General features: G+C 40.7%; 1 protein-coding gene across 1 annotated transcript in view; it reads right to left on the reverse strand.

The window, feature by feature from the left end:
- Positions 1-6,788: 6,788 nt before the first annotated feature.
- Positions 6,789-14,839, reverse strand: part of HHLA1 (HHLA1 neighbor of OC90) — a gene marked incomplete at its 5' end in the record, with an annotated part of 34,218 nt that continues 26,167 nt past the window's right edge. The window contains 3 exons of the mRNA XM_084748461.1: positions 6,789-7,628; positions 8,418-8,500; positions 13,715-13,871. Of these exons, the coding sequence (XP_084604587.1) occupies positions 7,585-7,628; positions 8,418-8,500; positions 13,715-13,871 (284 nt within the window). The 3' untranslated portion in view covers positions 6,789-7,584. The remainder of the gene's footprint in view (positions 7,629-8,417; positions 8,501-13,714; positions 13,872-14,839) is intronic.

Consider the following 14,839-nt stretch of genomic DNA (forward strand, 5'->3'; position numbering starts at 1 on the left):
AATCTATCATCAGACTCCATCCACTCAACTCTGGAAGTTACCCAACAAAAACAGAGACGGCAAGATGTCTAAGGGACAGCGTAAAAGCATTCGCAAAAAACCCCAAAACAACATGGAGTCTCCAGCTCCCAGCTATCCCAAAGAAAACAACACGGAGAACTCACATACAATGGAAACACAAGAAAATGACCTCAAAGCCTTGGTAATGAGGATGGTATCGGAGGAAACAAATAGAATTAGAAATCAGATGCACGAAGAAGCAGCGAAGCAGGTGCGAGACATAAAAGAAGCACATAGAGTAGAACTGGAAATTTTTCAGGAAAACATAAGCAACCAGATGAAAGAAATTAAAAAATCTGTTCAAGATATGAAGATGAAAATGGATTCAATGATAAACACACAGACAGAAGAAAAACGAGAACGTGAGGCCTCAGAGAAGAAGGTGAATGACTCAGTGCTGAGCTTTTCTAATAGAATCCAAGAGATGGAAGAGCGAATCTCAAGTCTAGAAGATACAATCACAGATCTTGAAGCAACCAATAAAGAAAATGCCAAATCTGGAAAACTCCTGACACAAAACATCCAAGAAATTAAGGACACCATGAAAAGAAGAAATCTGAGGATAATAGGCATTGAAGAAAGAGAAGATATCAGACTCCAAGGCCCAGAAACTCTTCTCAGCAAAATCATAGAAGAAAATTTCCCCAATCTAAAGAAAGAGGTGCCTATAAACATACAAGAGGCATACAGAACACCTAATAGAATTGACCAGAAAAGAAAAACTGCCCGTCACATAATAATCAAAACACAAAACATACAGAACAAAGAAAAAATATTAAAAGCTGCAAGGGAAAAGGGCCAAATAACATTTAATGGCAAACCTATCAGAATTACACCCGACTTCTCAGCAGAGACCATCAAAGCCAGAAGGGCCTGGACAGAGATCCTGCAAACCCTAAGAGACCACAGATGCCAGGCCAGACTACTTTACCCAGCAAAACTATCAATAACCATTGATGGAGAAAACAAAATATTCCATGACAAAACCAAATTCAAACAGTACCTATCCACAAATCCAGCTTTACAGAAGGTACTAGAAGGAAAACTCCATCCCAAAGGGTCAAGCTACAACCAAAACTACTCAGGAAATAGATAACTATACCAAGGCAAAAAGACAACTACACAAACGCTCAACTGAAAACAACATCAAAATTAAGACTCTTAATAGTAACTGGTCGTTAATATCTCTCAACATCAATGGTCTCAATTCTCCAATAAAAAGACACAGACTAACTGAATGGGTGCATAAACAGGATCCAACATTCTTATGCATCCAAGAAACACATCTCACCCATAATGATAGGCATCACCTCAGGATAAAAGGTTGGAAAAAAATATTCCAAGCAAATGGACACAAGAAGCAAGCAGGCGTAGCCATTTTAATATCGAACAAAATAGATTTTCAACCAAGATTAATCAAAAGGGATGAGAATGGACACTTCTTACTCATCAAAGGTAAAGTAAACCAAGATGACATCACAATTCTGAACATCTATGCTCCCAATACAAGGGCACCCACATTTGTAAAAGATCTGTTAAAAAGGCTTACACCACACATCAAGCCCCACACAATAATAGTGGGAGATTTCAACACCCCACTCTCACTGAAGGACAAGTCATCAAAACAGAAACTAAGCCAAGAAATAACATCACTAACCAATGCCATGGGTCAAATGGACCTAACAGATATCTATAGAACCTTGCACCCAAACAAGAAAGAATACACCTTCTTCTCTGCACCCCATGGAACCTTCTCCAAAATTGATCACATCGTAGTTCACAAAGAAAGCCTCAACAGATACAAGAGGATTGAAATCATACCTTGTATCCTATCAGATCATCATGGGCTTAGGTTGCAATTCAACAACAACAGAAATAACAAAAAGCCTACACGTATGTGGAAACTAAACAACTCTCTGCTAAATGACACCTGGGTCAGGGAAGAAATAAAGAAAGAAATCAAGGAGTTTCTGAAATTCAATGAAAATGAAGGAACAACATACCCAAATCTGTGGGATACACTGAAAGCAGTGCTAAGAGGAAAATTCATAGCACTAAGTGCCTTTAAAAAGAAATTGGAAGCATCGCACATAAACACCTTAATGACACAACTGGAAGCCCTAGAAAAAAAAGAAGCAGAAACACCCAAAAGGAGTAGACGCCTGGAAATAATCAAACTCAGGGGTGAAATTAACAAATTAGAAACTAAAAAAACAGTCCAAAGAATCAACAAAACCAAGAGCTGGTTCTTTGAGAAAGTCAACAAGATAGACAGACCTTTAGCCAAACTAACTAAAAGGCAGAGAGACAGTATTGAAATCAACAAAATCAGGAATGAAAAGGGAGACATAACAACAGACACTGAAGAAATACAAAGAATCATAAGATCCTACTTTGAAGGCATATATGCCACAAAATTTGAAAATCTAAGGGAAATGGACGATTTTCTTGATCAATTTCACTTGCCAAAGTTGAATGAAGAACAGATAAACAAGCTAAATAGTCCCATTTCCCCTACAGAAATTGAAGTAATCATTGATAGTCTCCCAACCAAAAAAAGCCCAGGGCCAGATGGCTTCAGTGCTGAATTCTACCAGACCTTCAAGGGCGAGTTAATACCGATACTCTTCAAACTACTCCAAAAGATAGAAAGGGATGGAACATTACCAAACTCATTCTATGAGGCCATAGTCTCATTGATACCTAAACCTCACAAAGACTCAACAAAGAAAGAGAATTTCAGACCAATTTCTCTGATGAACATCGATGCAAAAATACTAAATAAAATACTTGCAAAACGAATACAAGAGCACATCAGAGATATCATTCATCATGACCAAGTAGGCTTCATTCCAGGCATGCAGGGATGGTTTAATATACGGAAATCCATCAATGTAATCCACCACATAAACAAACTGAAAACAAAAAACCACATGATCATCTCTTTGGATGCAGAGAAAGCATTTGATAAAATCCAACACCCATTCATGTTTAAAGTTTTAGAGAGATCGGGAATACAAGGCACTTTCCTCAACATAATAAAGGCTATATATAGGAAGCCAATAGCCAAAATCAAAGTAAATGGTGAGATACTCAAGGAAATTCCTCTAAAATCAGGAACAAGGCAAGGCTGCCCACTCTCTCCATATCTCTTCAATATAGTACTCGAAGTTCTAGCCAGAGCAATAAGACAACATAAGGAGATCAAGGGTATTCAAATGGGAAAGGAGGAAGTCAAACTATCCCTATTTGCAGATGATATGATAGTCTACATAAGTGACCCTCAAAATTCCACCAGAGAACTCCTACAGCTGATAAACACCTTCAGCAAATTGGCTGGATACAAAATTAACTCAAAAAAGTCTGTAGCCTTCCTATACACAAATGACAAGCTTGCAGAGGAAGAAATTAGGAAAACTACACCCTTCTCATTAGCCACAAGTAATATAAAGTACTTAGGAGTTACTCTTACTAAACAAGTGAAGGACCTGTTTGAAAAAAATTTCAAATCCCTAAAGAAAGAGATTGAAGATGACATGAGAAGATGGAAGGATCTACCTTGCTCATGGATAGGGAGAATTAACATAATAAAAATGGCCATCCTACCAAAAGCAATCTACAGATTCAATGCAATCCCTATCAAAATACCTACACAATTTTTTAAAGACATTGAAAGTTCAATTCTGAACTTCATATGGAAAAACAAAAAACCCAGAATAGCTAAAACAATCCTGTACAATAAAAGGTTATCTGGAGGAATCTCCATACCTGATCTCAAATTGTACTATAAAGCAATAGTAATTAAAACTGCATGGTACTGGCACAGCAACAGGCTGGTTGATCAGTGGAATCGAATCGAAGACCCAGATATGAATCCACACACATATGGTCATTTGATTTTTGACAAAGAAGCCAAATCCATTCGATGGAAAAGGGATAGCATCTTCAACAAATGGTGCTGGTCTAACTGGATGTCTATGTGTAAAAAAATGCACCTGGACCCCTATCTGTCACCTTGTACAAAACTCAAATCTAAGTGGATTAAAGACCTCAACATAAAACCAGAGACACTAAATCACTTAGAAGAAAAAGTGGGGAAGAGCCTGGAACATATTGGCACAGGAGACAACTTCCTGAACAGAACACCAACAGCCCAGGCATTAATGTCAACAATTAATAAATGGGACCTCATGAGGCTGAAAAGCTTCTGTAAGGCAGATGACACCGTAAAGAGTACAAAGCGACAGTCTACAGACTGGGAAAAGATCTTCACTAACCCCACATCTGACAAAGGTCTAATATCCAAAATATATAAAGAACTCAAGAAATTAAATACCACCAAACCAAATAACCCAATCGAGAAATGGGGCATGGAACTAAACAGAGAATTCTCAACAGAGGAATATCAAATGGCTGAGAAACACTTAAAGAAATGCTCAACCTCCTTAATCATCAGGGAAATGCAAATCAAAACAACGCTGAGATTCCATCTTACACCCATCAGAATGGCTAAGATCAAAAATTCAAGCGACACCACATGCTGGCGAGGATGTGGGGAGAGAGGAACACTCCTTCATTGCTGGTGGGAATGCAAACTAGTACAACCACTTTGGAAATCTATCTGGTGCTATCTCAGAAAAATGGGAATAGGGCTTCCTCAGGACCCAGCTATTCCACTCCTTGGAATATACCCAGAAGATGCTCCAGCACACAGCAAGAAAATTTGCTCAACCATGTTCATAGCAGCCCTATTCATAATAGCCAGAACATGGAAACAGCCTAAGTGTCCCTCAGTAGAAGAATGGATAAAGAAACTGTGGTACATATACACTATGGAATACTATTCAGCTATTAAAAACAAGGAATTCCCAAAATTTGTGGATAAATGGATTGAGCTAGAAATGATCATAATGAGTGAGTTAACTCAGAAGCAGAAAGACTCAAATGGTATATACTCACTTATATCTGCATATTAGCCCAACGGGCATGTCCCACGAAAGCCTTCACTTACCAGGAAACAGAGACAGAGGAGAGGACATTCTAGTGGGACTCTAGATGTGAGATTCATGAGAGAAAGGCAAAGTAGAAGGACCCAGAGGGTCCTAGGAGCCTACAAGTAGAACATTATGATAGGCAGATTTGGGCACAGGGGTCCCACTCAAACTAGGCACCAGACAAGGACAATACAGGCGGTAAACCTTAAACCCCTACCCAGATCTAGACAATGGACAGAACACTCTCCACAGTAAAGTGGAGAGTGGGATAGTACGTTCTCACACACTCTGGTGCCACACCTCTGACCATGTCCCCTGGATGGGGAGACCTGATGGCACTCAGAGGAAGGACAGCAGGTTACCAAGAAGAGACTTGATACCCTATGATCATATAGAGGGGGAGGTAATCCCCCTCAGGAACTGTCATAGGGGAGGGGAATAAGGGGAAAATGGGAGGGAGGGAAGAATGGGAGGATACAAGGGACGGGATAACCATTGAGATGTAACAAGAATAAATTAATAATAAAAAAAAAAAAAAAAGAAAGCAAAAAAAAAAAAAAAAAAAAAAAAAAAAAAGAATGTAAAGTAGCTAACAGTAAAGTAGCTAACATATTAAAGGAGAAAATATTGAAGTTAAAAAAAAAAATCTTTGTTCGTATTTTGGCAGCTGTTGGGACCTACACTGCTGCATTCTAAGGTCAGAAGGGTGCCTCTAACAAGGGCAGTTGTGCTAGGGTCTTGGGGATGGTTACACTTTCTAGCCAACAGCCCTTAATTAATATAAACTTGGTCTATAAAAATGGCCCAGCCAAATTAACTTCCGCATAATAAAAGGGGCATATCTATGACTCATATTAAGGTGAGCATCCTCTTTGCCTACCAGAATACTGGCTGTATTTGCCTCACCTTTACAAACTCAAAGATCATTCCTAGGCCCAACAAATCATGACAACAGGTAATAGTAAAATTGACAACTGTGTGATTGAAGAGGTCTTTCAAGCATTCAGACTCAAAATGAACCTGTCTGTGTATCTGGATGGGAGAACTTAGTTTACTTCCTGGGCCAAGTCTAAGCTCTGTGTCCCTGAACATTTTCTTGTTCATATAGAATATCAGGGCAGCATTCAACTATCTTCTGGGAGAGGCGACTATTTTTTGTTTGGATTATGAAAATGAATAATGCTTTTCGCAGAGAACTAAGCTGAGGAGTAGAGTAGCGACCCAGCACATGAGGAGGAAACCTGTCCTTGGTAATGAAGAACAAAGGGTTCTACATAAGATGGTTGGAGAAAGCAAAGCTGCATAGCCATGCTTTGCACAGAGTATTTACAGGAAAATCAGAAGACTAGGAATAGTGAAAATGGACCTAATACAATTAAAGGACCCTTTGGTACATGGGTGTGCAGAAAATTCTGGCTCAGCCAGTATTAGTCATTCAAAGGAAATTCTGGCTTCCAGTTCCTAAGAAATCACTCCTACAGTCTTGGAATAACTCAAAAGGAGCATCTTTCCAATAAAGCCCTTGGGCCATGCAGTGTTAACTTCTAGAGACTGTGTACTCAAATACAGCCCTTCAGTCACCCCATGCTTAAGTGACCAGACACTGAGGCTCATGAGCTTCTTTGTTGACAATGTTCCATCCTTATTAAGTATTATCCATATATATATATATATATATATATATATATATATATATATATTCCATATGTATTATCCCATACTGTTGCTGGAGAGTGATGTGTAATAATTGTATGTGCAATCAAATGGCGAGGAGCTCTCCTAGAAGCTTCTTTATCTGTTTTTTTTTTTTTGGCTATGATATGATACACAGTGTAAATTAATCAGTTTTTCTGAACTCTGCAGTCTGACCATTGAATGCCTAACCACAGAGATTTTCTAGAGGATTCCAGAACACAGTGAGGCATGTAGAACAGAAGTCAAATAGAAGGGAAGTCAAGATCGCCACATCTCCATGCTCCCAGGAAGGGCTTCCATCGCCTTCTCCTTAGGAATTGGAAGAGAACTTTGATGCTGTAGCACTGCAAGTCTGATTAGGTGTGTAGAGCCAAGCATTCACCAGTTGTGCAGCGCCATAGTGTGAGCTCTCTGGAGAGCAGAGTGAGGTCTTATCAACTTATCCCCTTGTTATCATCCCAAAGTCCCAACTTTGCACCACCTTGAAACTTTGAGTTTCATTCAGATCTCCATGCTGGATTGCTAATAGGAGCCTTCTCCCCAGACCTCCTGGTATGGGGCTTGCAGCAGACATAATGGTAGGTTCTCAAACCCAAAGCATGGGTTTCCACTGCTCTGAAGCAGGCAGAGAAGCCTAGTGTTACTCCATTGATTGTAAAGCTTCTGCCTTCAATGCATTCCACAGACTGACAGGAGAGAAACCCTCTCTGCCTCCAAAGAAAAAGTCTTCCTTTCTACAGATGACTTGGCTGGGGCATGCATGGATTCTGAAAATACAGCCAAGCTGGAACAAAGCCAGGGTGAAAGTTTGGTGCCAGAAGTCACTGTTAGGGGCTCACACAGACTTGCAGACATTGTCAAGGCAGTTTTGCTTCAAGGCTGAAAGAGCAAGAAAGGGATTCAGGGTGCTGAGATCAAAACAGAACAGATACATAAAATCAAATGGTACCAGCCACAATTCAGGTTCTTTCTGAGGGCAATCACACTGCAGGTCTGGCCCTTTGCTAGGCAGCAGCAGAGAGGAGGGAGGAACAATCATGCCTTTTCACTTTCTGCCTGGATACTGTTGCCCCGATATCCAACTGTGTCCAACCCATCTCCCCAGTTTGCATTATGGTCATGTAAGCTCATTAATATCAGTAAACATAATGTGTTGTATGTTTAGATATTTTACCAGGATAGGGGGAGGAAGACAATATATTAAATAATGTACTGGCAAGCTGTCCTAGCTCAGGCCTACATAGCGTGGCAAGAGATTTCTGCCCTTGACTTTGAAACCCTTATCCCAGTGTCTAGAGGATTTCTTGTCATCTCTGTCTTAAAATATTTGCATACACCTCAGTTGGGAATTCCAATGTTTTTGTGGAGTTTGTTTTCTGTTTTATTTTTGTGTGTCTTTTTAGCTTGCATGGCAACTTGAAGCCTAAGAGCCTTGCTTGAGTTCACACAGAGGCAGCAGTGAGTAGTTAGCCAAATCCAGAGCTTTCTATCATGCTTGTAAACACTGAGCAGTTGGCTGAACACTAGGCTGTCTTGACTTGATGGTGACTTCATGAGCTACAGCAGTCTGCTGGACCAGGCTAAGGCGAGTCAACCTATCAGAGACATGCAACCTTTCATCAAATGCACTCACTACCGAACTATCACGTTATTAAGCTGGGTACTTACTGCGAGAGTGGGACACCCTCTTCACCCTCTGACAGATCAGCGTAGCGTTCTTCAGAAACCAAGAGTAGTATTCCAGGCAATACCTACAGGTGCAATCAGAGTTGGGAGTGGTTACTCTCTGAGAAGACAGCCAGAATCAAAAAGAGTCATTATGTTAGCATGAACATGGCCTATTACTTACATCAAAGAACCCTCTATTTATCTTTAATACACTGTGGGAGGAAAGGTAGAGAAGAATGCTTGTTAGAAAAGAGATCAGACTTTGGGGCCAATGAGATTAATTTTCAATCATAGATATATAGTTTATTAGGGTGTATGAGTTAGGCTGGCTACTTAATTCTCTAGCCCTTAGTTTCTTCATAAGGCAATTATATGAGTAAGGGAGATGATATGTGCGAAGTTCTTGAACTATCCCAGTGTGTAAATATTCAATAACTGGGGATGTTCATTTGTATCTGTGTGGGGAAAAGCAAGAGGATTAGAATGCTGTTGTTAGCCGTGCAGCAAATATGCTGCAATGTGATACTCAGCTCCTGATCTTAGGCACTAGGGGTTACTTTAGAATTCCGCAGTGGAGAGGCTCCCAGTATGCGGTCAGGAGAAGTTTCAGGCCAGGCTGTCAGTGGCTGACTGTGACACACCTGGCATCTGAGGCGTTTGAGCCAGGTATGTTGGATTTCAAGCCCAGGCCTCTGCAAGAACAGGTGCTTTTAACTGCTGAGCCATCTCTCCAGCCTCAGATGTGTGTATTTTAGCCTCAGTAGTCCAGTCTGTGCTAGAAAACACTGCATCCCCATAGTCAAAAAAGAGCAATATTACAGTCAGGACCCCATCAGGAAAGTGGAAATGACTAGGTGCTTTATAAAGTAAAGTGGCACTGGAAGCTGGCCCCAAACAGATTAGAAGGGAAGAAAGAAACCAAGTCAGGAAGGAAAGAGAAAATTCTATGTCTTCTATACAGTGAATGAAAAGCTGGAAGACACAGCAGCCAGTGTGTAATGAGCACAGAAGGGGAGAGGTGTGCTGCATTGTTACAGGGGCTGCCGCCTCGGAAGAGACACCTATTTCCGGAAGTGCAGAAAAGCAGAAAACTTCCTGGCCTTTCCATTCTGCCAGTGTCTTCCACTGTGTGACCAAACAGGAAACTGAATGACTAGGCATTCTGAAAAATGGAATTTGCACAAGCCAGATGGTTCAGGATAAAGCTGACTGGAAACAATAGGAGCATATCTCAGTGATGGACACAACACCGTCACTCTTTTCATGAACTTGGACCTGCTCAAGGACACTTCAGGAAGGGATAGTATGTCAAGCCTGTCCAACTCAGTACAGCTCAATGCAGTACCTAAGCATTTGATTGCCACAGCCACAACGTGTCAAGTGTACCAGAGAAAGGATTCATACAGCAAGTGCAAGAGAGCAATGCACCAGGACCAGCATGGTCACACAGTACAGTGCTCCTGATGCTGGGGAGAGTATTGGGTACATTGATGTACCAACATCAGGCACATTGACTCATTTCATTTTCACAAAACTGTCACTGTGCCAAGAGTGTTGCAGTCTTTCTTTTTGAATACAGCTCTTGGAATTATGTGACATGTGGCCTGGAATGTGGGTAGGACTAGATTCATTATGGGATAAATCAAGTAAGGTTCAAAGAGATGTCAGTAGTCCCCCAACACCACATTGCTTGTAAATTACAGAACCTAATTTTAAACTAAAGCCTGCCTGACTTCCCACCCAATACACTATTTAGGGTTAGTACTTAAGTTAGTATTTGGGACCCTTGGCTTATACCCTCATCTCAAGCCTTCTCAGTCAGTGTGACGCTATACATGGCATATTTTTAAAAAACAATTGAACAAGTCTCATAGCATTTCCAACCCAGTAAGGATGTCAAACTTCGCTGGCAAATGATCTATTTTAGGATGTGATGCCCTCAAATGAGATATTGGGCCACCTGAGGTGTTCTGTAAATCTTCAGGCATTGTCATGTGGCCTCTTCTCAAAAGGCCAAAGCTGTCATTTGGAGCCTCAGTTTACATGGCTTGCAGGCTGAATGTAAAGTTTCTGCCTCTGTGAACAGAAAGGCAGTATTTCATGATCACTTGGCCATCCTCAAACCTGGGGCAGAATATCTGGGTCCTTCCCCCACCTTAGAATGGCAAAGCAAATCACTAGAGAAATAGCCATACCTGGCAGAGAATAGAGTCAAAACAGTGTTAACAGCAGGTTTGTTGAATGACTTAAAGGATATGTCTCTTATACAGAAAAGGCTACCTAATGCTGCAACCCTTGAACACAGTTCTTCATGATGTGGTGACTCTCACCCATAGAAATCATTTCCACTGATACCTCATAAGTGTAGTTTTGCTACTGTTAAAGATCATAATGTAAATATTTTTGGAGACAGAGGTTTGCTAAAGCAGTCGCCACCCACAGGCTGAGAACCACTTGGCTAAATGATCATGGAGGAAGAGCAGTAGTAAATTCAGCCTGCTGTGCCTGTCTTTGGGGTTTGGTATCAGGGCTAGTTTCAGTGCCATCAGTATGGTCTGGACTCTGAGGCACTCAAAAATGTACAAGTCCCTTGCTTGAGGAGCCACAGAGACCTAACAACCCTGAAGATGTCAGTATTTGTCATCTGTTGTTCATTAGAAATGAAAGGGACCCAGTTTCCTCTGTCATCCCACAAGATCGAAAGGCGTGTCCCCAGGATTGTGTTAGGGACTCCAAATTGGAAAGGTCTCAACAGAGGACTACACTGGTAGACAGTTGAGGAGAGAAAGGGAGATTAAGAAACCAGAGTTTTAGAACTGACAGAATGAATGGTTGAGCTTCTAGGGTTCTATATGTTCTACTTCTAAGTGAAGGAACAGATTAGAAAGACACCTGATACTTTATGGCAAGACTTGAGGGGAATGAGTTCATAAGGAATAACGTGGATGATTGAAAGAACAGGGTCACTTTGAATAGGGATGAAGGCAGCATCAGGGCCTACAGTTATGGCTGTAGACACATCTAGCATCCCAAACGTCTGAAAATGCTCCAGGCTGTCTTCAACTCCATCTTTTCATGTTATTTCATTATTTGTTAGAGAGACTTCTCCCATTTTCTACCTTTATAACTTCTATACCCCATCAAACCCTGGATGTCCCCTTTCTGATGGGATCTATAGCAGTTGATTCTGGATCTCCTTGGCATACTGGTTTGAGATCTCTCTATATTACCAACTGCTCTACTAAATAGTGTTTTGATTTCAAATCTCAGAAATACTATTATTCAAACAAACCCAGTTACATGATCCTCTCCCACATTGGTATTCTTGTACTACAGTTGATGTTTTATATAAGTATATGGAATAATTTACTATTCAATAAAGATATAGGCAGAGTAAAAGGCTAAGTGAGCAGTTGCTTTATTCCTATAAATGAACCCAGAATTTTCCATGAGAACTTCCTTTCCTTCTTATTCTTACTTTTCTTGCATGAATTTTTTCTTCTTAAAAAATTATTTCAGTATATATGTATATATATATGTATGCATTCGTGTGTGCATGTGTGCGTGTGCGTGTGCGTGTGCGTGTGCGTGTGCGTGTGTGTGTGTGTGTGTGTGTGTGTGTGTGTGTGTGTCCAGACAGAGGCCAAAAGAGGATTTTGGAACTGGAGTAACAGACCTTTGTGAGTCACCATACATGGATGCTGAGATTTGAACTCAGGTCCTCTGGAAGAGCATCAAGTAATCTTAAGTGCTGGGCCACTGTTTCCAGTTCTGATATCTGTCAAGGGGGTATGACTAATACATTTTTTTCTTGGGCAGACGTCCTATCACTTTTATTTGTATTTTAACTTGTGCTTTGCAACTATTATTTCCCTCCACCTATGAGCCAGTTTCTGGGTGCATTTGTGATTCATCTTTACAACCCTTGGCTTAGTTTAATGCATAACTGACAGATAGTAGAGATCTAACATATGTTTTGTTAGGGAGAGGAAGATCTACTGAAGTGGGCTGACTCTAGATAACACAAAAAGTATTGTTCTGAAGATTTTCCTTTTCTTCACTGTTAAGAAATTCCCTTTCCTTGCATGTTTACACTACTGGGGTTGTGACCTTGTTTATTATCCTCTTTATGTAAATAAAAAACAAGCCTGTTGAGGCATACTAGATCAACTCTATAATTGATGAGAGGAAAGCATGCAAACCTTGGATTGATACTCAGATTTGATGGACAGTGGTGATTTTTAAAAATGAAGAACAGGTTAAGATAACATTGATATTTGAGAAATTGGTCATCAGCTTACTAGGGAAGGGCATACATTTCAAGTGTTTGGTTCTAGGTTTAATAATAAAGAATAGATCCCAGGGCTGGAGAGATGGCTCAGAGGTTAAGGGTACTGACTGCTCCTCCAGAGGTCCTGAGTTCACATCCCAGCAACCACATGGTGGCTTACAACCATCTATACTGTAATCTGATGCCATCTTCTGGCATGCAGATATACATGCAGCCAGAGCATTGTATACATAATAATATAAATAAATGTTTCTTTTTTTAAAAAGAATAAATGTCAGAAGCATCTTCTATCAGTACCAGAGGCAGGAACAGAGCAATGCCAAGATCATCTAATGAAATGTGATCACTCTTCTGATTTAATCTGGCAGGCAACAAATGATACGAATTGAATAAGTACTATAATTTAGATACAGCTAAAAATTTTTGGTTATATTTTTCCTAGAAAATTTCATCAAGTGTAGGACCCTGGTATCCAAAGTCCCTGATAGCAGTTCTACCACATAGAGTGTGACTGATCTCTGTGTAATCCAAACTCACCTCATCTCACCTCAACTCAACTATTTCATCCTCTCAGTTCATCTTTATCCAACCTAGTCCATCTAAACACGACTTTTCTGTACTTTGCTCAACTCATCTCATCCAAAAATCACCTCATGCCAACATAGCTCAACTCAGGCCATCCAACTCAATCCAACCAGTTCATTTCAGTGCAACACAGTTTATCCCAATTCATCTCAGGTAAAAATAAGCTCAGTGTAGCTCAGCTCAACTATATCTATATCCTACCTTTTGTTTTGAGAATGTAGAGATGAATAAAATGCTGCCATAAATCTCAAAGATGCAACAGTCTAGTAGAGAGCACACTGTGGAGTAAGCTCCCTTAGGTCACCCGTCACCTGCCTGGGAATTATTTAATGCATCATTTCCTGATAGGTTGTAGAGAGACCACACCTATTAATAATACTATAACTGTTGGGTGTGCAAAGGAGTCACTGTCCCAGATTACCTCATGGCTTCTGAACTGAAATCCTGCTTCCGTCTGGCACAGAGGCATTGCTGGAAGAAGCGGCAGAGTTCCATCAGGCATGGGTTGAGTTTCTTCATGGTCAGGGACAGAGGAGCATCTGTAATGGCTTCCTCTTTGAGGAGTGGCCGAGGACACCCTGGAACATGCAATCTCGGATATGTGAAATCAGTAAGATCTCAGCAAGCATCTTCTCCTGGGTAAGGCCTCTCCTAGGTGAGTGCTGTCTAGCCATTCTTTCAGGTAGCTTGGAAACAAACAATAGCGAGTGTGGGTCCGCTATTGCTCAGGGTAGCTACTGTGGAATGTCAAGAGACAGGGAGAAAGTGATAGGAATTGGGTTCTAGAGGAGACCAAACATGGATTCTCTGAGGCACATACTGTAGAGAAGCATCTGAAGTGTGGAATAGAAATGCACGTAGGGGAGGGCACTACTGCTACAGAGGATAGCTAACTATCATGCAAGGGGATCAATGGTTAGGAGTGGAGAATGCTTTAACTACAAAGAATATGCCACAGTGTGTGTGTGTGTGTGTGTGTGTGTGTGTGTGTGTGTGTGTGTGTCTGTATGTGTTTGTGTGTCTGTGTGTGCATGCCATATCTTAGAAGAGGGAATACAAAAGGATAAAGTGATCACAGTGTTGGGGTTAGGCAGATAAGGCCTACAGACTCAGCTTCTTGTCTAGAGGACCCACCAGAATCCTTTAAGGAAGATAGTACACTCCAGAATTATTGGACAATGAAATTGAGATGGTCTGAACTCTGGGCCTCATCCACAATAGGAGCTCAATATATGTTCACGAAAGGGATAAATTAATAATTAGTAAAACCTTTGTGGCATATTTTTAAAAACAGTGCTTTGAATGAATAAAGTAACTTACTGAAAGATGTCAAAACCTCTTTATTTTATGCAATGAATGCTTTGTTAGGTAGATGATAGACAGAGGGACAGCGATGGCACACAGAAGATAGCTAGGCAGGTAGCTATCATCAGATATTAAAGACGTATCAGCAGAAGTGGCTAGAAATATATAGACAGATGATACCTGATAGGCAGACAGATAGATGGACAGACAGAGACAGCTATACAGATACAACTATAAATAT

The sequence above is a fragment of the Acomys minous genome (genome assembly GCF_964271855.1).
Source record: "Acomys minous genome assembly, chromosome: 12".
NCBI lineage: Eukaryota > Metazoa > Chordata > Mammalia > Rodentia > Muridae > Acomys > Acomys minous.